The sequence below is a fragment of the Nasonia vitripennis genome, chromosome 5 (genome assembly GCF_009193385.2).
Source record: "Nasonia vitripennis strain AsymCx chromosome 5, Nvit_psr_1.1, whole genome shotgun sequence".
Lineage (NCBI taxonomy): Eukaryota > Metazoa > Arthropoda > Insecta > Hymenoptera > Pteromalidae > Nasonia > Nasonia vitripennis.
Genome location: NC_045761.1, coordinates 16,997,353 through 17,024,399, shown reverse-complemented (window position 1 = coordinate 17,024,399; position 27,047 = coordinate 16,997,353). Strand labels below are relative to the sequence as shown.

The window sequence follows — 27,047 nt, the reverse complement described above, 5'->3', positions numbered from 1 at the left end:
TTATCGAAAAAATTACACAGGAATTCTTGGCCCGAATGATCGCAATCCAATAAATCAATATTGAAATCTCCTATTACTAAATGATTTTTAATGTTCCTCTTTTTTATCAAATATTTGTTTAAATCTAAAATAAACTCAGTCTTAGGTATGCCATGAGATCTGTACATGGATAAGATTTCAATATTGCTATTATTACTTAAGTTAATTTTCGTATTTACAATTCTAATCCTACCCTGTTGAACAATTTCTGTGCTCTGAACCAAGTTTCTATTTACGAATACTATAACTCCGTCATTCCTATTTATCCTACTATCATTGTAGTAAGACTCGTACTCATAGTTACTTTCGATCAGTTCAAAAAAATTATGATTAACCTGCTCAAAAGTTTCAGAAAGTACAACAACAGATGGTTTGACGATCAGACTTTCAAAAAATATTTTTACCTTATTAAAATTTGTATTCGTGCTTCTTACATTTAAGTGCATAATTATATCATTTTTGTTGCTAATTGTCTTGTTTAGATCGCCAATACCACTGTATGTTTTTTCTTTCTGCATTGAATCCTTTTGTATTATATCGAGATAATAAAAAGTATCCATTTTATTAATTTAAGTTTTACTGCCTCTTAACCTTGTATTTTTTGCTGGAGCAGCAGGTTAGGTTCCTTAGGTTCATTCTACCAGGGATAGGGATGCGGTGATTAATAAAAATTCTTACTATGTTAGGCTAGGTGTAAATTAAAATTATAGAACGAAATGAATTGGCGATGGCTTATAAAAAGGAAAGTTTATTGCTGTTTCTAGAATGATAAGTTTATTGATTTTGTACAAGGTTAAACCGGTATATGTATACCGTTGTAACTAAAATGTATGTATAAGAGACTTTTTTTAATCACATTAATGTCATGCGCGCCAGCGCGCCTACATCGTATTCTATTTTCCGTTATTTTATTATTGGTCACATTTTTGCACAAAAGAACCCTAGTAGTAATAATGTAATATATTGTAATAAATTGTAATAAAACGTAAAAAAAAGTAAGAAAATGTAAGAAACTGTAGTTTTTGTTGGATTTCGGACCTTTGGTCTCATACGTTTTTGTACACTTTCTTACATTTTCAGATTTGTTAACTTTTTTTTTACATTTTATTACATTTTATTACATGTTATTTTACCGCCTAATATAGTCAATATATTTTTTTTATTATTAATTTTATAATAAAATGTAACAATGCATAAAAAAATTGTTCCCAATGAAAATAAAATTCGATTAACACAATCATTTTTTAAATAAATCAAATACTGCTATTTTGAATTTTACGAATTACTTTCCACGAAACCTATCAAGAACTACACGGCAAAATTCGTTTTGTAGTTTGTTAATAAAACAAAGAAAATATATAGAAAGAATTAATAATCATTTTGTTTGACCGCAATGATAAATTTATAAATATATAATTGCTTAAAGAATTACATAAATTTTAGAAATATATAGTAAAGGTAGGTAATGTAAGTGGAATATATTATCATCCAGTCAGTATTCGATTATTTCTGTGATTATGTTTTCAATTATACTTGAAGGTTTTAAACAATAGGAAAAATCACACCAATCCAGCTTTATGGAATACTATAAATCATTTATTTTAGTGGATTAGAAAAATTAATCAAGTTATAAAGCTACATTGTTCTTCTCGAAATCAATCAATAAAAGGACGATAAGGCTTCTCAGCTGATTTAGACCACTCCATCGGGACAGACGCAATATCCACCAGTACAGCTGCACGTTCCGCATTCGCTGTTGCTGCTGCATCCCCATTCAGCCGCTGTAACATTTAACAATTGACAATTAATGCTATGACGAAATTCATTCAGCCAACACTTTAATAAGTAAAATACCCTACTGGAAAATTTCAGGTGAGATCTCTGGCCAAAATCTCACCTGAGATTCTGCCATGCCGATTGCTAAAATTTCTTAATATAAATATCCATTATTCATTTTGTTATAATTAAGTTACCTTTTAGGTGGTAAAAACTCGCAAATAAGTTCGAAAAACAATGTTTCGAGTTGCTCATACAGCCAGTTTTTATAGATTTTTAAAATTTTAACTCATGAGTTGCTAACTAGAGATTCTCGTGTTATTTTTTTTAAATTTGCATACTGCTTCAAATGCTTGAAAACGTGTATTTTTGAACTTATTTGAGAGTTTTTACCACCTAGATGGCAAGTTTTAATTATAACAAACTGAATAATAGTTATTTAAGAAATTTTAGCAATCCGTAGGGCAGAATCTCAAGTGAGATTTCGGCCAGAAATCTCATCTGAGATTTTTATTCAGTAAGGTAATACAGGTGAAAATATCAACTTACCCGCAACAGCGCCATTAGTCAGACAGGCGATAAGGACGACCAAGAGCAAAAGGTAGGTAAGAGTTTGACTCATTTTGGCGGTTAGTGAAATTGGTCTGGTAGTGTGTTGATGATTTCAAGATACTTTACAGTCTGATCATTTTGAAATCTGCTGTGTGCTTTTATATATACATTTCTTTATCTGCTACTTATATCGCTTCTGCGTGTTTATAGCGCATTCGATCAAGATCAATATCTAGCGGGATAGAAAATACAATATTGAAGCACTGATAAAAGCGGGGATTTTTAATTGAAGTACCGTTATATTACTGGAAAACATCATATTCGTAGTTATAAAAAAACTGTTACAGAATGTGAATACCCTCTGTAACATAAGCTTATTTAGCTCGTTTTTCCTATCAAGCAAGAAAACAGACTGTCCGCAGTTGATGTCCATCATCAAAAAAAAAAACAGCTAGGGCTTCTCCTAAGTAAAATTATAAGAGTCTCAGTTCAGCTTCCGCTTTTCGCTCTGGTTCTTCCGAGCGAAAACTCCAAATTTTCACCGATGTGTACAGTCACGCCGCTGACATTATAAATCTCATTTCGTTCGCAAAAGCCTCTCACCCCTTTCTGTTATTTCTCTCGCATGCATAAACATTAAAAAAAATATCAATAAATATCTATATACTTATATAGGTATACTACTATCACCTGCAGGATATATCCGGACGATCTTTATCCATTTTAGTTTTAATCCTTATTAGCAGGCAGTTAAACCATGTTTTACATTGTACTATGTTAGGCTAGGTGTAAATTAAAATTATAGAACGAAATGAATTGGCGTACATTTGTCTTTTTAAAGAAGAGTCCCCCATGAAATCCTGGATCAATGGATTTGTAATAAATTGTAATAAAACGTAACAAAATGTAATAAAATGTAGCAAACTGTAATAAAACGTAAAAAAGGTCCGAAATTCAACAAAAACGTACAAAATGGTACGATTTGTTACATTTTCTTATATTTTATTCCACTTTATTACATTTTTCATTTCCACTAGGGAAAAACCGAATGAGGATTTCGAGTTATGCGTGCGGTTAACTATAATATTTCAATATTTAACCACAATATTGCTTATTTCACACGTTTGCGACAAGTATGCACAATAGGTATGTGGTCAAGGATTTGCCTCACAAGCATATAAGGCAAGATATAGCAAATAGACTCGTTGATCAGCTCTTCAAATTCTAGGATGGATTGATAGTGCTCTTCAGCGCGCTTGAAAGCTCGGACTGCGTCTCCGGCATACATTGGAAATTCCTTCAAGTTGAACTTCTTGAATTCCGTCTCGAACTCAGGATTACGCATGAGTGGGGCGATCTGACAGTGGCATTTCGTGAGGAGGTCGAAAAACGTGCAGCTCCTGATGAACCTCGAGGATTTCGCCCTCTCGGCCTCTTCGATGCATTTTTCGTAGTACGTCTGCATGTCCACCTCCGGCTTGATGATCGTTTCGTCCTTTAACTCAATCGACGGTTGGCTAACTTTTATCAAAGCCAACGCTCTGAGCAAAAGCCTGATGCATCGGTATTGCGTATTCTCTAAACAAAAGCTAGGTCGCGTAAAAGCGAAAGGCGTCTCGTGGCCGTAGTTGCCCTCGATGAGTATATCCGCCCCGGCGGACAAAAGTAATTCGATGACCTCTGTGTCTCTTGAGGATTCACAGACCACACAGACTGCGTGCAATGCAGTGTAACCGCTATGAGATCTTCTTTGATTAACGTTCGCCCCATGATTAAGCAGAGTCTTCACAACTTCCACGTGCCCATTCGCAGCTGCCATGTACAGTGGAGTCAAGTCATCCGACCCTAGCGAATTTGCGTCAGCGCCGTGGCCCAAATAGAGCTTCACCTGTAAAACGTGAATAATGAGCCGAAAAATGAAAAGTGTATATCCGTGCGCGGCTGAGAAGCGTGCGCGCGAAATAATTATATATCTGGCGGCATGGAAATTTTCGTTCTTTTACTTACCAACTCATCGTGCCCCACCTGGGCTGCTCGGTGTATCGGCTGGAGCAGAAGGCCAACGTGCTCCCTATCCTCGAGCGAGCAACCCTTTTCGATGAAGCCTCTCGCTATGTCTACGGTGCGCTGCTCTTTAGGAGCGAATGCCAGCAGAGATAAGACATTTCTGCCGTTTGAATCTTTGGCGGATACATCTTTAATGAATAATGGTAGCAGCTCTTTAGCATTGATTTTAACAGCTTCGAACAGTGGTGTCAAGCCATTTTTGGCAGCAGCATTCATATCGGCTCCTTTTTCCAGCAACATTTCGATCATATTGATTCGGTTTCTCGTCACCGCCAAGTACAGGGGGCTTCGTCCCTTGAGGTCCCGAGCTTGGAAGTTGGCGCCACTGCCAATGATCAGACTGATGAGTCGCTCGTTCTCCGGAGAGGGATCCTTCTGAAGCAGCAGGTGGAGAAGGGTCGACATCCCGTCGATCACCTCAAGACCGCCTCTTCCGAAGACCTCGTTGACTTCGGCACCAGTGCGCACGAGAAGCTCGGCTGAATCGTAATAAGAGCCCAAGAGAGCGATCCACAGAAGTGAGAGCTGTCCAAGCTCTTCTTTTGAAAAGTACCTGCTGAGGACGGGCTCATGCTCTAGGATCTGATTGATTTTGTATTTTCGAACGGGGTCTCGAAGAAATTCCGCGAGATGTCTGCTGGCTTCAAAACGGCGCTTGCAAAAGATCTCGTCGAGAAATTGGTACAGCGTGCGGTCATAGCTTTTAACGAGTTTGGATACGTTCAGATCTAACGTCGAGAATGGGAACATCTCCGTTATTCGGAAGTGCGACACGATGGGATATTATGCTACTGTTTGGAGGAGAGCCTCGTCGCCGGTCGGTTGTATACTTGCTGATATCTTGGAGGAAAACAAGAATTTTATATTGATTATGTTTAAAACGATTTTTCTTGCGAAAGTTTAATTTGCGTTAAAAATATAGCGTATTAGAATACATGGATATTTTAAAAATTATTTCGTTCTCTACTAACCTTAGCGTACTGGAAGTACTCACGAGTGATTCCTGTGAGAGAGAAATGGCTCACAATAAACGACGCAGACGAGCTTCGATGCAGAAGGTTATATCGAAGGGAAAAATTATTTAAAGTACAGGAATGCAGCGAAGCGCACAGCTCCGAGTTCGGTACTCAACTGACGCTGCTAGCCGCCGATTGTCGCCGATCACTCGAGAAGCACGTACAGTTGTCTCAAGCACACAAACACACACACACACACACACACAACACTCGTATTCTTTCCGAGGAGAAATCCGAGGAAAATCCTAATACCTGGCATCGAAACTGTCCCCGGGGCTAATTCCTGTACCGCCATAAAACAATACAAATAATGACGCTCGAGCCCAAACGCTGCGCCCCCCTCAGCCCGTCTCGACCGTATGCCTTACCCGCACACCCGACCCAGGACCGCACACAGCCGCAGATGTCCGCACTCGAAATCCGAATTCAAGCCGATTTACTTTCCTCCGAGCAAGAGTCATAAAATCAGCTCGACAACTCATCTTTTCCGTCGCATACATCCAATCATTCGCCATCCATCCAAAACGTTCGCCTCGCTGTTAACAATAAATACAGCATGTTTGCTGTTCTCGCATTCGTTCAAGCCGAGACTTACAACGTCCATTACTTATAAAGTTATGACTATGCGACGCGCTTCCTTTGACCAACTAAAATATCGAATCGTGAACCTAACCGATGCCCCTTGAGCAAATCAGCTAAAAGGTTACAAATCGACAGGCGAGTTGCTCTCTGCAGGAAGCCTCCCCTTCCCAGGTAGCGCGCACAGCAACTAACGCGCCTGAGGAAGAAGACAACCCAAGTCTAGGTCTTTCTCTTTCGAAGCACAGCTCGATTTTTTCAATTTTTCTAAAAAACAAATTTTACTAGAAAAATAAGAACAAAAATGTGAGTTGCGTTATTCTAGGTTGGCAATCTGATATGTGTTAGTCTTCGCAGGGAGCAATATGTAACGAGTAGGTTCTTTTATTAAAAATATCATAAGCGTATTTTAACATTTGATTTAGAAAACTTTATTTTATTCATTCTAGAAGTGATAACCGCATGTTTTAAAGCCGCTAATAAAATTATTTGATTGATTGTAAAGCATACAGTTCAAATGATCAAAATTTATAAGTTCGGGTATCAATTAAATTTTTTTAATTGAAATTAAAAAAGTTTTCTCTAAAAAATAATTCCTTCTTTTCTTTTTTCTTGAGGGGGATCTTCACTGATTTTTAATTTTTCTTACCTTTTGCACCATCCATTGTCAGCTTTTGGGGGCTTGATTGTTGTGATAAAAGAAGGTTACAGACCAATTTTGGGCAATTTTCATCCACATATACACAAGTTATGATATAATAAAAACCAATAATAGTCATTAAAATTCAAGGTTTTTGAAAAAGTATAAATCAAGAATTTATTAAACAGTAAAATTCTTTTAAAAAAACCATAATTTAATAATATTTATAATTAACAAGGATTAATATAAATGCCTTGTGCAAGGAACTTTTTGAAGTTAAATGAATAAGTTACGAGAAAAACGCGTTCAAAATTTTATTTTTGTATGTAATCTATAATGTAAAACATGTTACTCAACCGCCTATAACATTGGTATAACTTTGAGTTTCCACATCAGATTAGTCTCAAAATGTTTATAAAATTATAAGCAAGTAAAATATATAATGAACAAATTTTCGAGTTTTTGGCAAAAAATCAGTGGAGACCCACCTTAAGATTATAGTTTGCGTCTCTTCTGATAGATGGCAATAGAGACAAAAGTGTTTCTCATGTGTGAAATTGAACCTTAAGATTACTTAAGGTAGTTCACCGGCTACAGTGGTGCTCAATCCGGGTTTTTATTAGAAAATTCCTTTAAGATATTATACAGTGTTATCTAATATCAAAACCTTACAATTTATAGTATCAAACATTAGCATAGTGCTATAAATTGTTTAGAGTATAAAATACTCTCAAAACTTGTAAGAGAGAGAGAGAGAGAGAGAACACTGCGCACCTATAATAGATATACTGATAGCATGGGATGAAAACTTTGAATTGTTGTATCTTAAAAAAAAGCCTCGCTTGCCCTATCCAATCCAACTTTTTCTCCATGATTTGTAGCTATTTTACATCATAAGCGAGTTTTTAAAAAATATTCTAAGAAAACTCGCTTCGCAATTCAACTGAACGTCCTCAAAATTCGGACTCGGTATAGGCTTCCCATGTTAAAATACAAAATTTCAAGATATCTCAAAAAATAATGTCGCTTGGGGGGTAAAAAAATACCACGTTGTAGAGAACACTTAATTGAAGATATAAACAAAGTTTGAGCGATATCCTAAGAAAATAAATATTCCGGTGAACTACCTTAAGTTCGAATGAGTTTTCGCGTCTCTCTCAATTTAACAAACACTATACTGATCAATCACGCTCTTAGCAATTCTAATTTCCTCACAACCAAATAAGGTAAAGTATCCAGAAAAGCCTCGAATAATAAATCCTCTTCTTTCATAACAAATTCGTAGAGCTTTTCTACACGTTCGAAGGCTTCCACTAAGTCCTCGGCATACTCGGAGAATTTCGACAGATCGTAATTATTGAAGCCGATCTCGAATCTGAGATTCCGCATGAACACGGCGATCGTGCACTCGCATTCCATGAGGATGTCGAAAATCAAGCACCTCTCGATCTGTTCGATACACTCTCGGAAATAATTGAACAGCTTCGGGTATCTCTCGATGAGCCTTTTGCCGTGGTCCGTCACTATCAGACGGATGAGTTGCTCTCCCTCCGGAGTGGGCTTCATTTCTAGCAGCTCGTGGAGTATGGTCCACTTCTCGTCGATGATCTGAGGTTTGTGGACTGCGAAGGGCTCGTTGATCGGCCGACTGGTTGTAAACGCCCAAGACGGCGACCCACAGGAATAATAGTTTTCCGAACTCCGAACTCGAATCGACTCTGCTGAGGCTGGGTTCCTGCTCCAGGAGCTGCTGCTTAATTTTCAAATTCTCTTTGTTATTCCTTTCCAGGCCACGAAGGAAATTTTCTGTTGGTCTGCTACAGCTGCCACACCGCTCTCACGAAAGAGCTCGTCGAACGATTTGCGAAAAATTTCGTCAAAATCTTTCGCGCCGCTCTCCAGCTCTAGCCACTCGCGATGCACAACCTCGGTAACATTTTTGCGTAACATATAAAATATTCGGCTGTGCCCGAGTATCAAAGAACGAAGCATCTTAGTTTTCGCGAAAAACGAGCCTTGACGTCCATATGTATTGATCGTTTTAAATCTCATAATTGTATTAAATAATGGTATTAACTTGAATATTAGCTCTTCTATATTAATACTCATGGATCCCTTAGAACTTGCGAGTAATAATACCCGGTCACCACCTGGCGGCGCGTCTATAATTATTACAAGCTGCAAACAAAAATCATCGATACTGGGCTCATCTATAGAACGAAGCGGATGGGTTCATAAACAGCATCAACGACAATGAATGGTTGTATTTCTTAGACGATTTTTCCAGTAGAACTTCAGTAGTCAATTTTCAATACGGATCTTGATACGGAACACACCCCGAGCTCAATCGAAATATCGAATCGAACCGACGTAACGCGGCAACGCCCGAATGTCTGCAACCGTGCGGCCTACTGCAAATTAGTATCGCTCGCCGCGCGGCTGCATCGAAAAATTCGCGCATGCACTCTGTAGCTCAACGTAGTTCTCCACCACGTGTCGGATGGCGCTGCAGACGGGAAACTTCGGTAAGCACGATAAAAATAAGCCATACCCAATTGTCGCTTATATATTTTCCTTGCGTTATATGTTTTGCGAATTTTTCGAAAATTTATTTCTCGCTCGTTGACGCTTATCTCGCATCAAGTCGCTCGATTGTTCAGCCGCGAGTGATTGTTAAATAATTCAAGCATCGACAATCATAACCTATATGGTGGAACAACAAACATGTCGGCGTTATTTTAAAACTACGCTGCTGCGTTTCGTCTATTGAGATAACAATTCGCAATTAAGATTCGCTCTACTCTCCGTTAAGCTGAGCAACTATGTTCAAGATTTTCTTAAACACCTGAAACATGCTGGACAGCTCTGAGGTTAAAAGTATCTAAAGGATCAAGCTTCTTATGCAAAGTTTATTGCGAAAATTTCTTATGCAAGTTAGCGAAATCATTTCTTGACTAATTACCTCAACAATCACCTCTAGAAATTATTGCTCTGGTGCTGATTAAAGTTAGACTAAAATGAAATGTCACTACGAAGTGCTAGAACTTCCTCGGAATGCATTGGATGATGAGATCAAGAAGGCCTACCGTAAGTTAGCTTTAAGATGGCATCCAGACAAAAATCTTGACAATCCTGATGAGGCCAAGGAACAATTCCAATTGGTACAACAAGCCTATGAAGTACTTAGTGATCCTCATGAGAGGGCATGGTATGACAATCACAGAGAAGCTATTCTGAAGGGTGGTATCGGGGATGACTACAAAGATGACTCTATTGATCTTTTCCAATATTTCTCCTCTACCTGCTTCAAGGGTTACGGAGATGACGAGAAGGGATTTTATACCGTGTACCGCCATGTATTTGAGAAATTAGCGGCGGAAGATGCAGAGTTCAGCAAAGAGGGAGATTCGGATGAAGAGGTCCCTGGTTTTGGTGATTCCAGCAGCTCCTACGAAGATGTTGTGCACAAATTTTATGCTTATTGGCAAAGTTATACCACTAAACGTTCCTTTGCTTGGCTCGAGCCATACAATATCAGAGATGCTCCAAATCGATATGCTCTTAGACAGATGGAGAAGGAAAACAAGAAAATCAGAGACAAGGCTAAAAAGGAAAGGAATGAACAAGTAAGAAATCTAGTTGCATTTGTGCGCAAGCGTGACAAGAGAGTCCAGGCTCATGCGAAAAAACTGGAAGAAAAATCTAAAGAGAACAAGAGGAAAATGGAAGAGCGTAAAAAGCAGCAGCTGTTGGAACGTCAAAAGGAGCTGAAGGAGCACAAGGAATCTGAGTGGTCTAAATTCTCCAACATTCAATCTGAACTTAAGAACATCGAAGCTTCCTTAGCAGCAGAATTTGGAGAAGAATTATCATCAGACGAAGAGAAGGAATCAGATCTGGAAGATTCAAATGCACTGTACTGTGTAGCATGTACTAAACTGTTCAAAACTCAAAAGGCGTTTAGCAATCATGAAAACTCCAAGAAGCACAAAGACAATGTAGCAGCACTAAAGGCATCCATGGTTGAAGATGACATCGATGGATCTACTTCCAGCAGCGATGATAGCCAGGATGGTGACTCAGAAAAAGGAGATTGGAAAGCTACACTGCCACCAGGGACAAAACTTGCGACCGGGACAGATATGCCCGACTTCTTACTAAATCCTCCTGCCAAAAGTAACGATACAGAAGAAAAAGATGCCAAAACCTCAGACGAGGAGAAAGACTCAGAATCTGAATCAAACAGCAAGAGTAGCAAAGCATCAAAATCTAAGAAAAATCAAAAGAGCAGTGGTGCAGATACTTCTATCAGTCAAGGCTACGTTCTCGGAAAATCAGACGACACGAACAAAGAGGACGGCTACCAAAGTGACACTCCTGACGAGGAACTGCTCTCCGACCAAGAGGACGAAGTCGTGGTCAAACCTAAGAAGCAGAAGAAGAAGAAGAATAAGAATGCCCGGATGTCGATCCTAGAGGACAGCGATGACGACGACAAGGAGGTTGACCTGCTCATGGGCCTGTCCAAGAAGCAGCGCAAAAAGCAACAACAACAAAAGATCCTGATGGACAAGCTCAGCTCGAGTAAATCCCAGACACCGGTCAACATCGACAAGGACAACGATAACTCGGCATCGCTCAGCGTCGACGGAAGCCAAGCCAAGGCCGAGGAGAGCGACGACGACTCGCCCCAGGAAACCGTCTCACCACTTCCCGGCAAGAAGAAGGGCAAGAAAGCGAAGGAGCTGAGGAAGGCTCAGAGACAGGCAGCCGGCGAGGCTCGAGAGACGAACGACAGGACGAGGAAGGCCTCGAAGAACGCGGACCTCGAAGACAAGGATCTCGACCACACATGCGCAGCTTGCAAGCAGGAGTTCTCGAGCAAGAACAAGCTGTTCGATCATCTGAAGAAAACCGGGCACTCCATGTACATACCCAATGTGACGAAAGTCAAGAAGAGTGTAGATAGGACTGCTAAGGGGAAGGGCAGGACGAATAAGAATAGTGATGATTGAAAATTATCCGCTCAAAAGAGACTCTATACTGTTAATTCTTCCAATGATGTATTATATAACACAAAAGTCTGTGACTTATTTACGATACGATAAAGCAATAAATATATGATGTAAAATACACACACATAGGTGTCTCTCTTAGTTTCTTCTCACTTTTCGCATGCGTCGTACTCGAGATCTGATTTTTGTGCATTACTTTTTGTTGTTATTAATTCAGAACGATTTTTTACAGAATAAAAAAGTCTTGAGAAAGCAATCGTAAACGTAGCATGAATATTATCCATTGTGCGGCCACGCACAGGTAATTGGAATTTTTCTAAAGTATTCTGACTAATACTACTCAAAATTATTCGTTACATTCGATCGACTTGCTATATTTCACTCCTGCTTGTAATATTTTTTCGGTTGACTTTTCTCATTTTTGAGTAGTATAAATATTGTTTTTCGGATTGATCCTAAAGTCCAAATGAACCTACTTGCAGAGCCTCCAGTCCGATGGCCTCGAAGAAGCTAATCTACCCTGCGGCTGACCGCAACAAGGAACCGATCCTCTCAGTCCTGCGCCAGTACATTCGTCGAGGCTCCAATCAGACTCTCTTGGAAATCTCCTCGGGTTCGGGACAACACACGGCGCACTTTGCGCCCCACTTTCCCCAGGTGACATTTTACCCGTCGGAGTGCGAGGATCGGCTACTGGAGAGTATATCTGCGCATTGCCACGGCCTTAGCAACGTCGCCGAACCGGTGCGCATAGACATCACGACCGAATTCCGCACCTGGCCCGGCGAATTCCACGAGAAGAGCTTCGACTACATCTACAACGCCAACCTAATGCACATCTCGCCCATCGCGTGCTCGGAGGGACTGTTCAGGAATGCTGGCAAGCTGCTGAAGCACAACGGGATCCTCTTTACTTACGGACCTTACGCTGTCAATGGAAAGCTGTATCCCGAGAGCAACGTTAGGTTCGATCAGAATCTCAAGGCTCAGGACCCCCGGTGGGGTGTAAGAGATATTGAAAATCTAAGGAACCTCGCGCAAATGAACGGGATTCAGCTGTTCGAGTGCATCGAGATGCCTGCTAATAACAAGACTTTGATCTGGCAGAAGTTCGAATAGTAACCGAACATTCCAGTATTCTATTCTGTCGCTACTTTTTCATATCCTTCTACCTATGTAGAATTGTTTAAACTCATTTGAATCAAAGCGGTAATGGGTGAGCGGAACAAATGAAACAAAAAAAAACAGAAAAAGAGAAAATTTCGATGTACTTTTTTCTATTTAATGGAATACAGATCTGTTTGGAGTACAAAATATTGTTGCAATGTAGAGTTCGTAACAGAGTGAACTGTCTTAAGGACTACTCAATAATAATGTTTTTACATAGATCTTTTTATTATATACTCAAGTCGATCCAGTGAATATTCTATCGCCAAACGATGTATACGCATAATATTTTAGCTTTAAAATAAATGTATTGTTCCATGACACAATGCTTGTTTTACTCATGCAGTTCTTACTTTATTTCAGTCAGCGGTCCTTCAGTTTATATCGATTCATAATATATATATATATATATATATCAGCTTGCATCTTATCTTCGTATTTTTATTTTCACTATCGGATAATACTGATAAGCGCTTTGCCGTTGCAATATCACTTCGTAGTAATTTATAGTTTTGTTTCAAGTTCGTTCTTTTGCAAAATCATGAATTTATTAATTTTTGCGTTTATTCAATTATCTCTTTGGTCCATATTAACAATTTCAAGCGATGAAGTCGACAACTATAAATGTACCAAAAAATTTTGCGAGGTAAATGAGAAGTAGACAGTAAAATACTCGTTATCATCTTCGTATTTTTGCATCGGAACTATTTTACAGGATTTCAAAGAAACTGCATCCTGCCGAGCCATGAGTATGACCTGTAGAAAGAATCCGAACAGCACACACTTACCGTTTCCAGATACGTGCAGTTGCTGCGACTATTGTTTGAAGAATCTTGAGGAAAAGGACAGGTGCACAGTAGGATGTCCAGGAGCTGTGTCGCCTTTGGAAGTGTGCGGGCCTGGCTTGCAATGCAAAACAAGCAAATATGAGACGACGTGTGAAGAAAGTAAGTGCTGATGACAAACGCGAAAAGCAACTTTTTTAATAAAATTAATCTGTGTAACTTTTTGCAGTTGAAAGTGCTTGCACAAACGCTCAAAAGGCATATGATAAGCGCAAAGAAGAAGGCACTCTTGGAATGGCTGAAATTCGACCGAAATGTAACACCGATGGTCTATATCAAACTGTACATTGTATTCCTGGCTCTATGTAAGATGAGACGTTTTAAATAACTTTCAATGAGACAAAAACTGTTTTATAGAATTACAATATCGACTTTTAGATGTTACTGTCTATCGCCCGATGGACATAGAATATTCGGAGAGATTCCGTATTTGGATTACGAAGATGAAAAGAAGATGACATGTGGTAAGCACTTTTTGTTTGATGTAAATTTATTGCAGCAACATACAAATATAAAAATATTACAGACGTCTTATTTTCCACGTCAATCAAGTTAATAAAACTTACAAAATCATCAATTACAACATTTATGAAATTGTTACGAGTTAATAATGTTAAAATTAGAACAATCAGCTTAGCCTATTATTTTGTAGTATTCGTTATAATATCTCAAACTGTGTAAATTAATAAGTATTATTAACATTAATCTTCAATCGTCAGGCTGTTCGATAAACGCATGGAAAGCACTGAACACGTTAGACCCAAAACACGAAATTAGTGTAGCTCGTTGTACGGAAATCGGAACATTCGATCAACTACAGTGCGTGAAGGGCGAAAACTCGACTTGCTTTTGCGTCGATTCTCAATTGGGCTCACCGATATCGAATACCGACATCGTTTTCGAAGAATATATCAACGTGAATATGCCAGTCTGCTGTGAGTATTGCAATAAATCATACAAGCTATATATAGCTGAAAGTACTATATTCTAACAAATAGTTTTTCAAATATTCACAGTTGATTCATCAAGGCATAGACCCGGTACTTACAGCACGTCTTGTGAGATCGAACGTGAAGTTTACTTGAGTTACAAGGAAGATGAAGAGAATGCGAAAACTGGTTTGCTCAGAATCAACGAGCCTTTTTGTCAGCCCGATGGGAAGTACGATAGAATACAAATAGCTGGATCGAAGTAACTACGCATTTTATATACTTAATCTACACTTAAAATAATATAACGAATCACATAGATTAATCGTTTGTTAATTTAATCATAGAAAAGTGTGCACCGATATGGATGGCAGACAAATTGACAGTTATGAAGCTGACATCGCGGACAAAACTATCGACTGCAGTAAGCTAAATTCTTACAGAATATCGTTTAACAAATGGATGCATGTAAATAATCACAAATTGCAATTATGTTTCAGATTGCGCAAGAACTCGCTTAGTGCTTTCCAACGCAGGAGTCGTCGAATTGCCGACCTGCTGTCCAAACGGAAACTTCGAAGCCTGGCAGTGTCGGAGAAAACAGTGCTTCTGCGTCGACAATTACGGCAATCAGGTGGGTCGCGAGTACAGTTCCTCGGAGCTCTCGAAGCTTGACTGTTACAAGAAGAACGAGGGCTTTCCATGTTGATCTGCAGTAGCTTCATCAGGTTATTTGTACAGCGCGTCTATTTACACAAAATAAATTAGTCTTATATACAAAGCAGCTTCGCTCTTCTCGTACTCTTCAGAGCTGTAGCCAGTGGAAGCAGACAAGTAACACAGTTGGTAGAATTGTTACGGAGGAGGCGATGGTGTTCGCACTGCCTAGGTACCAGTGGGCGAACAAGGCTGTAAACGAAGTAGGGAAGTCTAATATTACGAGGTATTCTTCGACGTTCTAATCGCTACCACTTTCGACGTTGACGTGATTTTTATATTGAATTCGTGTACGTACCTGTATCTTCTTGACTGATGACCCAGCCGATCACCGGCTCGATCTGGTTCTGTCGCCTGAGGAATTGGGTCAGAGGTTGGAAGTATCGCAGCATGGCACCGGCGTCTATTCTATTGGTGCGACCTCGAGTCATCAGCCTGATTATGTCCGGCCAGGGCATCGACGAACCCACGGACAATACGTCTCTGTCAATTTAAAGATTCAATTAGTACCGTTATATTAATTGTCGTACAAAATAATAATGATTCTTAACGACAAATAAGACTCACGAAAGTAAACGCCCGGCTTCTCGTGATCGATAGAGATCGCAAGTGTGCAAATCACCTGTGTGACCGGATATATCACATAGCGATTCGAATAACTGGAATTGTAGTATTACTGACACGAAATAACTGAAAAATTGCCATTTCAATCAGTATTTTGTATTACAACAAAGTTACGACAAAATTTCGCATTTCATATATTTTTACTTTGAATAAGGAAGATCCGCTGGAACGTGATACTTGGATGCCGGGTCGAAGTCTCTTTCCGTTCGCGGGATAGGCGGTACTATGCCCTGATACTGCAATCTCAGCTCCCACCATCGCGTCGTCATATCCGTCACGCCATCACTGAATACGCGCCACCTCCACTGTACACGACAAAAATTCAGCATTAAATATTAAACTTTTTTTGTGAGAAGTTACAATCTCATACTGTATACATTGTAAATACCTGATCTACTATGTACGCGAATGGCAAGTATGCGACTTTCTGCAAAGCCATGAGCATCAAAAAGTTTATGTTGCTTTCGTAATCGTCAGTGGCGTTATTGTAGAGGCCGATTCTGTGCAAGTGTTGAGGGGTGAAAACTGATAGGCCTATGGCATTGCTTACTGCCTCGTGAAATCCTAAAAACAAATAAATAATATGGTTATAAATATATATCCGTGTACATAAAAATTTTACGACGTAGATTACCAGGCAGGGCTTCGCCTCGAAAGATATAGGGCTGATCCTTGTACTGCAAGTAGTACTGCACGTGAGCCATCTCATGATGAGTCGACACTAAATCATCTGTTGTTATTTTGGTGCACTGCTTGATTCTGAAATTTAAACCCTTTCAGTTGCTTTCACTGTCTTCGATTCTTTGTTATTAAAATATCATCCACATTTCATTGACCTGTAATCAATTTTATTGCAAAAGTCCCAGGCACTTGAGCTGCACTTGACTTCTCTGTCGATTGGCTTCTCGAACATCGACGATCTCCAGAACTCCGGTGGCATAGGCTTCATTCCCATCGACGTGAAAAATTCCTCGGCCATTTGAAAAATTCTGTGACGATCGAAAATCAATATCAGATCGCAATCTTAAAAGCGTTTCTAGGTTTTAGAGAATAAACATACCTAAGCGACGTGAATCCCTGAATCATCATGTCCAAAGTGACATCCAGCTTTTTGACTGCTGGGAATGGTTGCACCAGGTCAAAGAGATTCTCCCAATTTTGGGCCCACATGTTGCCTAATATGTGGGCTGGTAGTGGTCCATCGTTGCGAATCCTGTCGCCGTAACGCTCGATTAATCGGCTTCTCACATAAGTGAACAAGTGTTTGTAAAGGGGTGTGATCGCGGAGATGACCTCGGCGATGTTCTGCTGGAAATAGTCGTCTTCGTAAATCTCGCGCATCTGGTCACCTGCGTCGGCAAATCCTAAACATTCAAAACCGCAGAATAAGTAATTAATAAAATTATAATCACACTTTTGTGTAGTGCAAATAAAAATAAGAAATTAACTTTACCATTGAGTTTCGCGGCCTGATTTGCCAACTGGACGTATCTTACGTACTTGTTCTTCAAAGGTGGCCCGACGGCCTCGTGCCAAGCCTGCCAGTAGTGCAGCAGCTCATCGTAGTCTCGTGATTGCGACATTATCCTCATGACGTCTGCAATTTCGCAAACGATAAAAACATTCGTTCAATAATGATCCTTTTAGCTGCACCTAATTTTTTGTTCTTTCTTTTAATATATATTCATGGTGTGTGGGTTTACCTGCATCGAATGTCAAGTCACAAGTAGCTCCTATTTTTCTGTATGGACATAATCTCACTCGGTTGTATAATTCCTTCATCTCCATGATTAAATGATGCATCTGCAGACAAACGTGATTGTTAGCGTCTGTTGTTGACCCGAAAGAAATATCTATTTTCGTGCACTTACTTCGTTGAACTTGTCATCGGTCAGTGAATTCCGTCCTTTGACGGCGATAATTTTCAGTTGTCTTCTTGCCAGTGGATCGGCTATTCGGTTCCAAGCAAAGCTCACAGTTTTTCGCCAAGACGCTCTCTCGAATTTCAGTTTTACCGTCTGCTCCTCCAGCTGATCGGGTAAAACAAAAATATTGCCATGTAGAAGACGATGGCATTTCATCACGATGATTTTGATACGTACCATTTTCCTTCGATTTGAATCGGTAATATTTGTAGCGAAATTCCATTGCGCCGTCATAACTCTGTTGCACACCGAGGAAGCCTCCCGATCATATTCCCTGAGGAATTGAAGCGCCTCTCCCAGGTTCACGTTCAAACCCTGCGTAACAAGCAGCGCTATTTTTATTCCCTGTGCAGTCATGCCTCCAAAAGCTAAATGGTCAATTTAGAAATAAAACCAGCTCCTAACAACCGATAATGTATAGCGTCCTAATTAGCCTACATTAAATTACGTCTGAAAATAGCTTGATTGATAAATTGAGCTTAATCTTCTGCTATTGCAATTTTATTCGGCGAAACAAAGGTGCGGATTGTATACGGACGTGAGAAAAGAATCTACCGTAATTATATAGCCGATTAGACATTGTTTAGCAACAACATTAGCCCGCATGGGTGCGGGGTCGTAAAGGAGACTTAATGGGCGCTATTTTAAAGCGAATATAAGATACACCTACTACATACATATACGGCACAGAACCTCCAAGCTCGATCCGCGAGCGCAGAACAATAAGCGCTTTGCCATGCATGTCCGAGAGGGAGTATAGTAGCACGCGGCGTAGGGCACTTATCGAACAGTATCATCTTGGGAGTACCGTTAATCTTGCGCCGCTGACTATATAAAAGATTCTGGCGTTTATCCGCCTGATCATCGCACAATAAACTTTCTTGCAATTCCGAAATTGTACACCTATCTGGGCGACAGAGATTTTTGCGATTTTTCTTTTTCACTCTCTGCGATAGAGGGAATACAAAGTATGTTTTTGTATAGCGCGGAGAGATGCGATGATCACAGGATAAAGTGAGACGCGAGGAAACCGAGAGGAAAATTGTAATTCGAGGCTTTCCTTCCTTCGAACGTTGAATTATGGAGAAAGTGGAAAAAAGAGAGGGGGGTACATTGTTCTAGAAGATTTTCATTTTTTAATGCGTACTCTAGCGATATTAACGGTCCGATTTACGCATGAAGCGTTATCGAGATTAAAAGTGAAAGAATATACCTAACAAATTGCAAATTAAAACCAAAAGGATCTCCATTTTGAATTTTTAACTCTTAAAATTAAATGAAAATAAAAATGGCTCACCTCAAGATACCGAGCCAAGCTTCCCTGGGCACCGACGACCAGCAGCAGGACAATTCCCAGGATCTTCATTTCTCGCCCTTGAACTCGCGCTCGTCAGCAAGCATCAGCAACACGACTGCAGCTCTCAATGCATTCCACCCTCGCGAGGCCGGCGTGTACGCTCGAAATGCACCCTAGCTCTTATCAAGCTTCTCCGTTACCTAGGAACAAGTCGACGCGCGGCGAAGAAACATCGCGACGGACTGAAAGAGAGAGAGAGCTCTCGACGCTGTTTTTCCAGGACGACGAGTGTGCAGCGGCTAGATGTGGAAGAGGAAGGGACAGGCATCGCCGGTGCGTGAAGCGTGACAGCGGCGCGCACCGCGGCACACGCCAAATCTCTCGCTCGCGTGGCTACGTCGAGGATCGACGCTGCGCTTACTTACTTCTGCTGTATACTTATACTGTTTCTCTTCTTGTGTGCTGGAAGACGCCTCGCGCGCGGACAGCTTCTTTTTTTTCCTCCTACGGCTTTTGACTTTTTGGTTGTAATGAGAGGAAATGGTATACACGCGTCGTGATTTCTATCGTCGGATTTATTTTTTTTTCCTGCCTCGTGCGTGTTAACGCTTGTTACACGTTGTCTTACGCGTTTGTTCGGTTACCACTAGCTACGTGTTGTATACTTTGTAATATATATTTTCGCTAGCTTCTTCTCCGAAGAGATCGCAAAGTGAAGAGCTGAAGCTTTCGCCGTCTGCCGAGTCTTTTGAAGTTTTTTCTCGCTTCCTGCAATTGTTTTTGCACCTCGAGGAAGTCGCGAACTTCCGGTATTTCGTATTCCTCCCGAAGCTTCTTTATGTGGTTCAACTGGCCCTCGGCCTTCCTTATTTCACGCGTCGCTCTCGTTTGGCAGCGTCGCAAATCGACGTTTTCACGCTCCTTTGACGTGAGCTCGTTCTCGATCGACTGCAGCTTCGATTTTTTCTCCAGCAGTCGTTCTTTGTGACTCTTCAGCGTCAGACCGTAATGCCCTGAGATTTATAATTTCATGTTTTGAATGGAAAAAATCAATGATCGTTTCTGCAAGAATGTACCGTTGATTTGTTTCAGCGTCTTAATGGTTCGGTTGTACCGCTCGATGTCGTCGGTGAGATACTTGTTCTCGATCTTCAGTTTCTCGAAATCCACGGGTCGCAGAGTGTTTCCCAACTCTTCCCGCTGATCTATCTGCTTCTTCGTTTGGCGAATCAAGCGCTTTGTCGTTACGATCTTCAAGTTTAATTTGTCGACCGCGATCTCAGCCAACTTTAACTGCCTTTCCACGAACCTTAATAGAGAAACCTTTTACTTCAATCGAAGCTTCCTCCGCACACAGTACACACGCGGGAATTGCCTCACTTGACAAAACTATCCGCGGTAATTCTTTTGCTGACCGGATCGACCTGATTCAAAACCTCGTTCTCGAACTGCTCGGCCGTGTCCTCGCACTCCTTGATCCTGTAGTTTATCTCCTCCAGCATAGTCTCCAGCCCCTCCTTCTTACCGAACAGCCCCTTTTCGAACTCCCTGTACTGTCTCCGCATCTCCTCCACCTCCTTCTCCACCAGTTCGATCCTGTGCGCCACTGTTATCCTTGCAGCGAGGAAAAAGGTAAAAAGAAAGTGTATACACACGCACGCACCCTCCGCTTTCGCCGTCTGCTTATCTCCATTACGATAATCACAGGCTAACGGTTCCCCCCAGAGACTAATTCCGTTCCAAGACAGAGTATATAGCCGTGACTCACTCACTTGAGTCCCTTCGCAGCTCGCTTGGCTAAACCTACCGCCTGCTGACTTCCGGAAGCGGTGCGCGCGAGCTGGACACTCAGAAGAGTAGCCGACGACGAGGCAGGTTTGGCTGTAAACGACTGCAAGCTCGGAGTCGAACCGCCTCGAGGCTGCTGCTGCGAGATACGGAGGCGGGAGAGCTTTTGGGCTTGACGGGCTGACTCCACCACGTATGATAGCTCTGAGTGTAAATTACGTTGGTTTGAGAGAATGGAAATGCGTTTTCTGAGACGTCGTCGTTAATTGGCGGCCTCATCAAGGCTCAAAGACGTAACGACTGCGCGGATGATTGTAAGTATAGCGGAAAGTGTCGTTGCGTCACTTAAGGTTTGTTATTTTGCAGTGCCTTGAGAAAACATTCTACTATTTTCTTCGTAACGAGTTTTCACCAGTTATTACTGCGTTGTTAGTATATGGAAAATGAAAAGTCTAGTATTTTTATCTGACCATAAGCATTATCATTAAAAATGAGCGAAAGTGGAATAATAAAAATGAACAAAGGTCGAGCAAACAAATTTACTACTGCAGAGGAGGAGAGGAGTCCACGCACGAGCGAACGCAGCCTCAAGCTCTTCCGAAAAATGACATCGCTAATCGAGCATTCAACAGGCCAATACAGCCGGACAAACGACGGGCTTGCTCGCGCGCTATAGTATTTGCGTCAATTCTCATTCTCTCTCTCTCTCTCTCTCTCTCTCTCTCTCTCTCTCTCTCTCTCTCTCTCTCTCTCTCTGTCCTCGAAAAAGTGCTCGGAACAATGGAAACGCCCGCAGATACGGGCGTATGTACTCTAGTCATGCAAAAAGGGACGACTGGCGTGTCTCACTCACTGTGCAAACACTGGGGATCTCTGCGTCGCAGGTAACGCTCGAATACCTCGTTCTCTAAGGTCAACGTTCTATTGGTACGCATGGCTTCTTCCAGCGTCGATCCTAACTGTTCATCCGACATTTCTGCAAAGCGATGCATACGCATTTCCGTTTTTCTGCCCGGTTGGCTCGGAGCATACATTGAGACTTATTTTTGTATTACCTTCGAAGTTTATTTCGTCTTTCGTCGAGGCCAGGAGCTTCGAGACAACGCTCAGAGAACTTGTCCGTTCTGACTGCATCGTTGGAAAGGTCTTATTTTTCTTATGTTTGTTAGTAACTGATATTAACACACGGGATAATTTTAGGTTAATATGGAGAGCTTTCTTATTGCTTTGTCGAGAAGTTGGCTAGCAAGTAAGTATTTACGAGTGCCACGTGGTGTTTATTTTCGAACATTCTTATAATGCAGCTGTCGTACTATAAAAGTTTGTTTTCGTACAAAAATACAGCAAGTGATACGTAAAAATCTCCTATGAACATCACACCCTGTCAATTTTGATGCATTCAAAACTCAACTCTTATGTTATCTCGACAATAACGTTAACAACAAATACATTTCGTCGCACTTAACGAAGACTATCAGATTTATTAAAACGCATATTTTCAATCTTCAGTTTAAATGCCCATAAATTGAGGCCCTTTTAAACTTGTACGAACCTATCTTCTCAAATGCGCAAGTCTTGGTTAGGAGTGACAATTTCACAACGCAGAAATCCAAAGAAATCCTATAACAACAGCAAACCCATCATTCTCAAATCCGGCTCCTGTCATTCATCCGCCAGAGCCCCTTCCAAATTCTGCTCCGTAATTTCGACGTCATTGACAAAAAGCGAGTACTTTATTCCGACATCCTTTTGTCCGGAACTGCAGGATCGAATTATCGCCGGTACTTCCCCGATCGCGAAAAGTATTTCCGCTCCGCCGTCGATGAACTCTGACTGTAAATTTATGTGATCGATTGCGTTATGAATGAATAATAGCTTTCCAGTGTGGAAAATGAAATCAATAGATTTCCCTACCTCCACTTCCACTTGTTCTCCGTTGACCCAAACAATTTGCGTATTTTTATCTATGATTTTTACAACGGAAATGATAAATTAATATTTTTATGATTAAATTTTCTAAACGTATTTTTAAACGTACCTAGAATAATCCGGTACTCGTTCTGACCCACATGAGTCGACCATGTCTCCAGTATCTTCGACTGCGACTGAATGAAGTTCTTGAAGCTTTTGCCATTCACCCATAAGGTGTACGAATACCTCAACCCTTCAAAACACACTCAATTAATATTTTTGAAATTACTACCTGCCAACTATAACTAGTAAATAAAAATAACTAACCAGGAATAGGATCTACCCTGATGAGGAACTTTGTTTCCCCGAACTGAAAGACTTCATCACCAACCAGTCGAAACATCCACTCGCGATGTATGAGAACTTTTCCATCGATTTTCACGGTACGACGTCCCGTCGCCGTGCCATGTTCGAATTCGATCACGTGGACGCTGTCGCTTAGGGGCACTTCCCAGCGAGCTGTCGGCTGGTTTCCCAGCGACTCCAGTGCTTGCAAGCTCCTGAAGTGGATATTTAATTTTAGATATTGTTAATAGAGATTAAGTGCAGTTATAATAAGGTTACTCTATCGTGCGCGTTTTTTAGTTTGTTATTTTATTTTATCGTATATTGTGTAAATAATATTTACACAATAAATAAATCTGTAAACGGCCATCAAAACGTTGTTAAATTTTAATCGTGAAAAGTTCTTACTGCAAGACTTTACAAACTCGGCGTCATAGGTTAAGGCACAACTAAAATATAAATACAAACTCGCTTGAAATACGCAGGTGCGGCTTTAATCTCGATTACATTTATAATGTCTGTGCGTAACTTTCTTCGAAACTGACGCGATCAATTTTGTTAATTTACATTTACAAAAAGGAAAACAAAGTGAAATTACAAAGCGAAGAATTGGTAAGCCACATATTTACCGCAGCAGGGAATTCGTCATGATCACTAGGCAGGTGGAGGTACACTGTACAGTTTATTGATCGCGCACCTGCTTATAGGAGCTCTCTTGCTGGAATCAATAATTTTTATACGCTTGATGACAATTTCTTCTTTAATAATCCATTTGAAAATGGCGCTTAAACTTGCGGACGTAGATTTTTCGCAAGGTTTTTTAACTTGTAATATGCCATACATACAAAATTCGAGTATCAGAAATACCTGCTGCTATATTATCTGTATTTGTTATTGTAACAATGGAGTATAGGAATAATTTAGTAGGTGGAAAAGTTTTTTAAATAAAAGCATGTATTTTTATTAATAAAATATTCATCACAAATTTATCTTTTTATTGTTTTTTACACTAACGTTCAATTATTGCGGTTTCACCGGTAACAGTTTTCCTGCACAGTTACCGAAACCGATCCTGTATCCGTCAACATCATTGTAACCTGTTGATAAACAAATATGTTAAAAATGTATTTTTTCAAGTCTCGTATAAGACTAAATAATGTGATATACCTCGGATGATAACTTCGTCTCCGTCTTGCAAGAATTTCCTGGTGGTTCCGTCTTTCAAGGGAATCGGTTGAGTACCCTTCCAGCAAAGCTCGAGCATCGAACCGTACGAATCAGCGGTCTAAATGAAAAAAGATTGGTTTTGATAGGACATAACTTATTGATTACTTTTTAAAAATATCCATTGATTGTAATGATTCATACCTCACCGCTGATGGTACCAGAGGCCATCAGGTCACCAGCATTAAGGTTGCAACCGGTGACGGTGTGATGAGCCAATTGTTGTTGCGCGGTCCAGTACATGTATTTGTAGTTGCTGCGGGAAATGGTCGTCGTGACACCAGATGGAGCTAAAAATGAGAAAATTATAAAATTGTTTGAAAAACTATAGTTTAACAACGAATTTATGTACGAACCTTTCAGGTCAACTTCGAGTTTGATATCAAAGTTACACGAATTTGCATGCTGTAAGTAGGGGAACGGCTTAGGGTCCTGTTCCATATTCGCTACCTTGAACGGCTCCAGTGCCTCCATGGTAACCACCCAAGGGCTAATGGTCGTACCCAAGTTCTTGGCTCCGAACGGACCCAAAGGCACGTACTCCCACTTCTGAATGTCTCTTGCTAAAAATGCAGACCATCATTACCCGACTCAGCTCTCCGTGAATTTTGACGTATAAGGAGTCCGTTAGACGAATTAGAGACTCACCGCTCCAGTCGTTCATAAGCACGAAGCCGAAAATGTGCTCCTGAGCCTTTGTGGCTTGGACCGTGTCGCCGAGTTGGGTAGGTGGACCTACGAAGAAGGCGACCTCCAGTTCGAAGTCCATGAGTTTGCAGGGACCGTAGACTGGATCAGCACCTTCTACTGGAAGAGTTTGACCTTGTGGACGATTGATCGGGGTACCTGAGACTACTACAGAAGAGGCTCTGCCGTGATAGCCTACAGGGAGGTGCTTCCTATTCAAATTGAAAAATGTTACATAAATTGTATCTTGAAATCAATTATTTCAAAATACTAAGTAAAGTTTAAGGAAAGCTACTGGTTAAAAAAAAACTTTACGATTGTTTGTACAAAACGCTTTAGTTGGCAGAGCAAACCCTTCCAATTCCACCGAACAATAGTAGCAGTGCAATATTCTGTTTACCAATTTGGCATGAGGGCATTGTCTTTTCCACGGAACATAATTCCGACGTTCGTCGCGTGGTGAATGGAAGAATAAAAGTCTGTGTAATCTCCAATTTTAGCGGGCAGGTGCATTGTCGCCTTGTTCTGGGCCACGAAGACTCTGGAAGCAAGCAGAGTGTTGCGTGAAAATTGAGAAATCAACACCGTTGAGAATAGATGTGAAGTATAATAAACGAGCATACTTGGATCGGGCATCGGGTTGCTGTAAAGTTTGATTCTCGACGGACAGGAGATTCTGTAAAGTATGTCTGGCTTCCAGCCAAGATGGTCTGCCGAGAGACATGAAATCGTTGAGGCTTTCTTGACGGAAGACATCCTGTTTGGTGGCTAGCAGTGGTCCAGTGAAAAGGTGAGCTATTGCGAACAAATCTAGGATTTGGTCGCCGATTGCTACGCCGATTCTCTTCTTTGGCTGCAATAATAAATAATAATTTTTTTTTAATAAAAAAGTGATGATCAGGTATTATTTCATTTATTCAAATATTCCGGTCTGGATACAGTTACAATTTTAACCTCGTGAAAATTTAGTTTATTAAAATATTCATGAACATTATTTTAATAAATAGTTTTTTTTTGCGCAGTGATACGAAAATAACTTTATTGATTGCTCGGATGTATGTACCGCTGCCGGATACAAGGCGCTGGAATCGACGCGAGCACGCAGTGGGTAAGGAGTAACCGACTAATGGTAGATTCCTGACGTACCGAAGAATTCTAGAATGTCGAGTATGTCTCCGTTATGAACATCAGATGGCACGTGAAGAAGGAAAATTCAGAATGAGAAGGTAGAAACTTGTTTACGTGTAAAAGCAGATCGAGTATTTAGATTTTTATGAATTTCAAATTAACTGTTGATTCTCGATACCAGCAGTAGGCTATCCATGAATTAGAAAAGAACAGCTTATAGATGGCAAGCAAATAATACGTCAACGTATACGTTAAATTCCAGCTACAATTATTTAAAAAGCGTCTATTAAATCCACCCACATAACCTATCTAGGAAATAAAAACAAAAGCTGAAGAAATCAATATCAGCACCTCAAAGCTAAATTATATTTTTCGAAAAAAAAAAATCGACTCACGTTATCAGCAGTGGAGAAAACTCCGTAGGGCAGGTTCTGAATGGGAAACTCGCACTGAGGGGAATACTCGATAAAAGACTTCATCTTTGACACAGGAAGGAGGACGTATACGTCCAAACACGAAGCCGGCGGGCACGACTCTGCCTCCGCAATCGTCGCACGGCGCTGTCCCGTGGATTATCGTGTAACCGGGGGCTCGTCTCGAGGCCGACAGGCTCGCCGAGATGTAATTTATTCACCTGTTTACGGCGACGCCTAGACGAGTCGAGAAAACGGGTCTTCCTAGTCACGGATTGGAGAGCTGATCGAGATATCCCTGAATTTCGTATGGAGATTTAGTCGGAGTTGGTGTTTTTCTCGATTTTGATGAAATCGATTTGA

The 27,047-nt window shown here is 40.7% G+C and overlaps 8 protein-coding genes and 1 long non-coding RNA gene across 11 annotated transcripts; 4 read left to right on the top strand and 5 right to left on the bottom strand.

The window, feature by feature from the left end:
* Positions 1–1,613: 1,613 nt before the first annotated feature.
* On the bottom strand, positions 1,614–5,580 carry LOC116417779 (ankyrin-3-like). 2 transcript variants are annotated; one of them, XR_004345071.1, is made up of 4 exons: positions 5,406–5,580; positions 4,375–5,274; positions 2,365–4,255; positions 1,614–1,820 (listed from the first exon to the last, which is right to left on the bottom strand). XR_004345071.1 is itself a non-coding variant. In XM_031932805.1 (3 exons), the coding sequence occupies exons 2-3, from the start codon at positions 5,182–5,184 to the stop codon at positions 3,479–3,481; spliced, it is 1,587 nt and encodes a 528-aa protein (XP_031788665.1). In that variant the 5' UTR covers positions 5,185–5,274; positions 5,429–5,580; the 3' UTR covers positions 3,327–3,478. The 2 variants fall into 2 exon arrangements, 1 of the variants encoding a protein (XP_031788665.1); XM_031932805.1 differs by lacking the exon at positions 1,614–1,820 and having other exon boundaries at positions 3,327–4,255; positions 5,429–5,580.
* Positions 5,581–9,051: 3,471 nt separating this feature from the next.
* Positions 9,052–13,174, top strand: LOC103315390 (methyltransferase-like 26). Its single transcript, XM_008203933.3, has 3 exons — positions 9,052–9,194; positions 11,917–11,985; positions 12,167–13,174. The coding sequence occupies exons 2-3, from the start codon at positions 11,954–11,956 to the stop codon at positions 12,801–12,803; spliced, it is 669 nt and encodes a 222-aa protein (XP_008202155.1). The 5' UTR covers positions 9,052–9,194; positions 11,917–11,953; the 3' UTR covers positions 12,804–13,174.
* On the top strand, positions 9,194–11,808 carry LOC100118085 (dnaJ homolog subfamily C member 21). Its single transcript, XM_016986264.1, has one exon. The coding sequence runs from the start codon at positions 9,687–9,689 to the stop codon at positions 11,682–11,684; it is 1,998 nt and encodes a 665-aa protein (XP_016841753.1). The 5' UTR covers positions 9,194–9,686; the 3' UTR covers positions 11,685–11,808.
* Positions 13,175–13,305: 131 nt separating the features above from the next.
* Positions 13,306–15,409, top strand: LOC100118047. The gene is made up of 8 exons (XM_001602075.6): positions 13,306–13,497; positions 13,567–13,798; positions 13,866–14,001; positions 14,075–14,160; positions 14,416–14,631; positions 14,713–14,887; positions 14,973–15,049; positions 15,126–15,409. The coding sequence occupies exons 1-8, from the start codon at positions 13,393–13,395 to the stop codon at positions 15,332–15,334; spliced, it is 1,236 nt and encodes a 411-aa protein (XP_001602125.2). The 5' UTR covers positions 13,306–13,392; the 3' UTR covers positions 15,335–15,409.
* LOC100118011 (angiotensin-converting enzyme) lies at positions 14,175–19,644 on the bottom strand. Of its 2 annotated transcripts, none has more exons than XM_016986262.2 (13): positions 19,189–19,644; positions 18,069–18,206; positions 17,838–17,996; positions 17,670–17,769; positions 17,420–17,563; positions 17,027–17,330; positions 16,803–16,955; positions 16,601–16,725; positions 16,355–16,530; positions 16,111–16,271; positions 15,910–16,032; positions 15,641–15,825; positions 14,175–15,534 (listed from the first exon to the last, which is right to left on the bottom strand). In XM_016986262.2, exons 1-13 carry the CDS (start codon positions 19,255–19,257, stop codon positions 15,431–15,433), a joined length of 1,941 nt encoding a protein of 646 aa, XP_016841751.1. In that variant the 5' UTR covers positions 19,258–19,644; the 3' UTR covers positions 14,175–15,430. The 2 variants fall into 2 exon arrangements, with proteins under 2 accessions (XP_016841751.1, XP_016841750.1); XM_016986261.3 differs by having other exon boundaries at positions 15,407–15,555.
* Positions 19,645–19,744: 100 nt separating this feature from the next.
* LOC103315387 (coiled-coil domain-containing protein 113) lies at positions 19,745–22,217 on the bottom strand. Its single transcript, XM_008203868.3, has 6 exons — positions 22,032–22,217; positions 21,830–21,952; positions 20,961–21,180; positions 20,569–20,802; positions 20,265–20,497; positions 19,745–20,201 (listed from the first exon to the last, which is right to left on the bottom strand). The coding sequence occupies exons 1-6, from the start codon at positions 22,108–22,110 to the stop codon at positions 19,873–19,875; spliced, it is 1,218 nt and encodes a 405-aa protein (XP_008202090.1). The 5' UTR covers positions 22,111–22,217; the 3' UTR covers positions 19,745–19,872.
* Positions 22,199–24,112, bottom strand: LOC100117902 (fas apoptotic inhibitory molecule 1). The gene is made up of 5 exons (XM_001601971.6): positions 23,862–24,112; positions 23,215–23,447; positions 23,015–23,140; positions 22,891–22,940; positions 22,199–22,809 (listed from the first exon to the last, which is right to left on the bottom strand). The coding sequence occupies exons 1-5, from the start codon at positions 23,879–23,881 to the stop codon at positions 22,639–22,641; spliced, it is 600 nt and encodes a 199-aa protein (XP_001602021.1). The 5' UTR covers positions 23,882–24,112; the 3' UTR covers positions 22,199–22,638.
* On the top strand, positions 23,444–24,217 carry LOC116417777. The gene is made up of 2 exons (XR_004228037.1): positions 23,444–23,717; positions 23,812–24,217. It is a non-coding gene; the product is annotated as an uncharacterized LOC116417777 (long non-coding RNA).
* faa (fumarylacetoacetase) lies at positions 24,169–26,852 on the bottom strand. Its single transcript, NM_001170893.1, is given in 8 exon segments — positions 24,169–24,329; positions 24,400–24,517; positions 24,601–24,746; positions 24,813–25,019; positions 25,105–25,355; positions 25,544–25,684; positions 25,767–25,996; positions 26,667–26,852. Coding segments are annotated over 8 exon segments (1,254 nt in total). The 5' UTR covers positions 26,751–26,852; the 3' UTR covers positions 24,169–24,252.
* Positions 26,853–27,047: the final 195 nt, after the last annotated feature.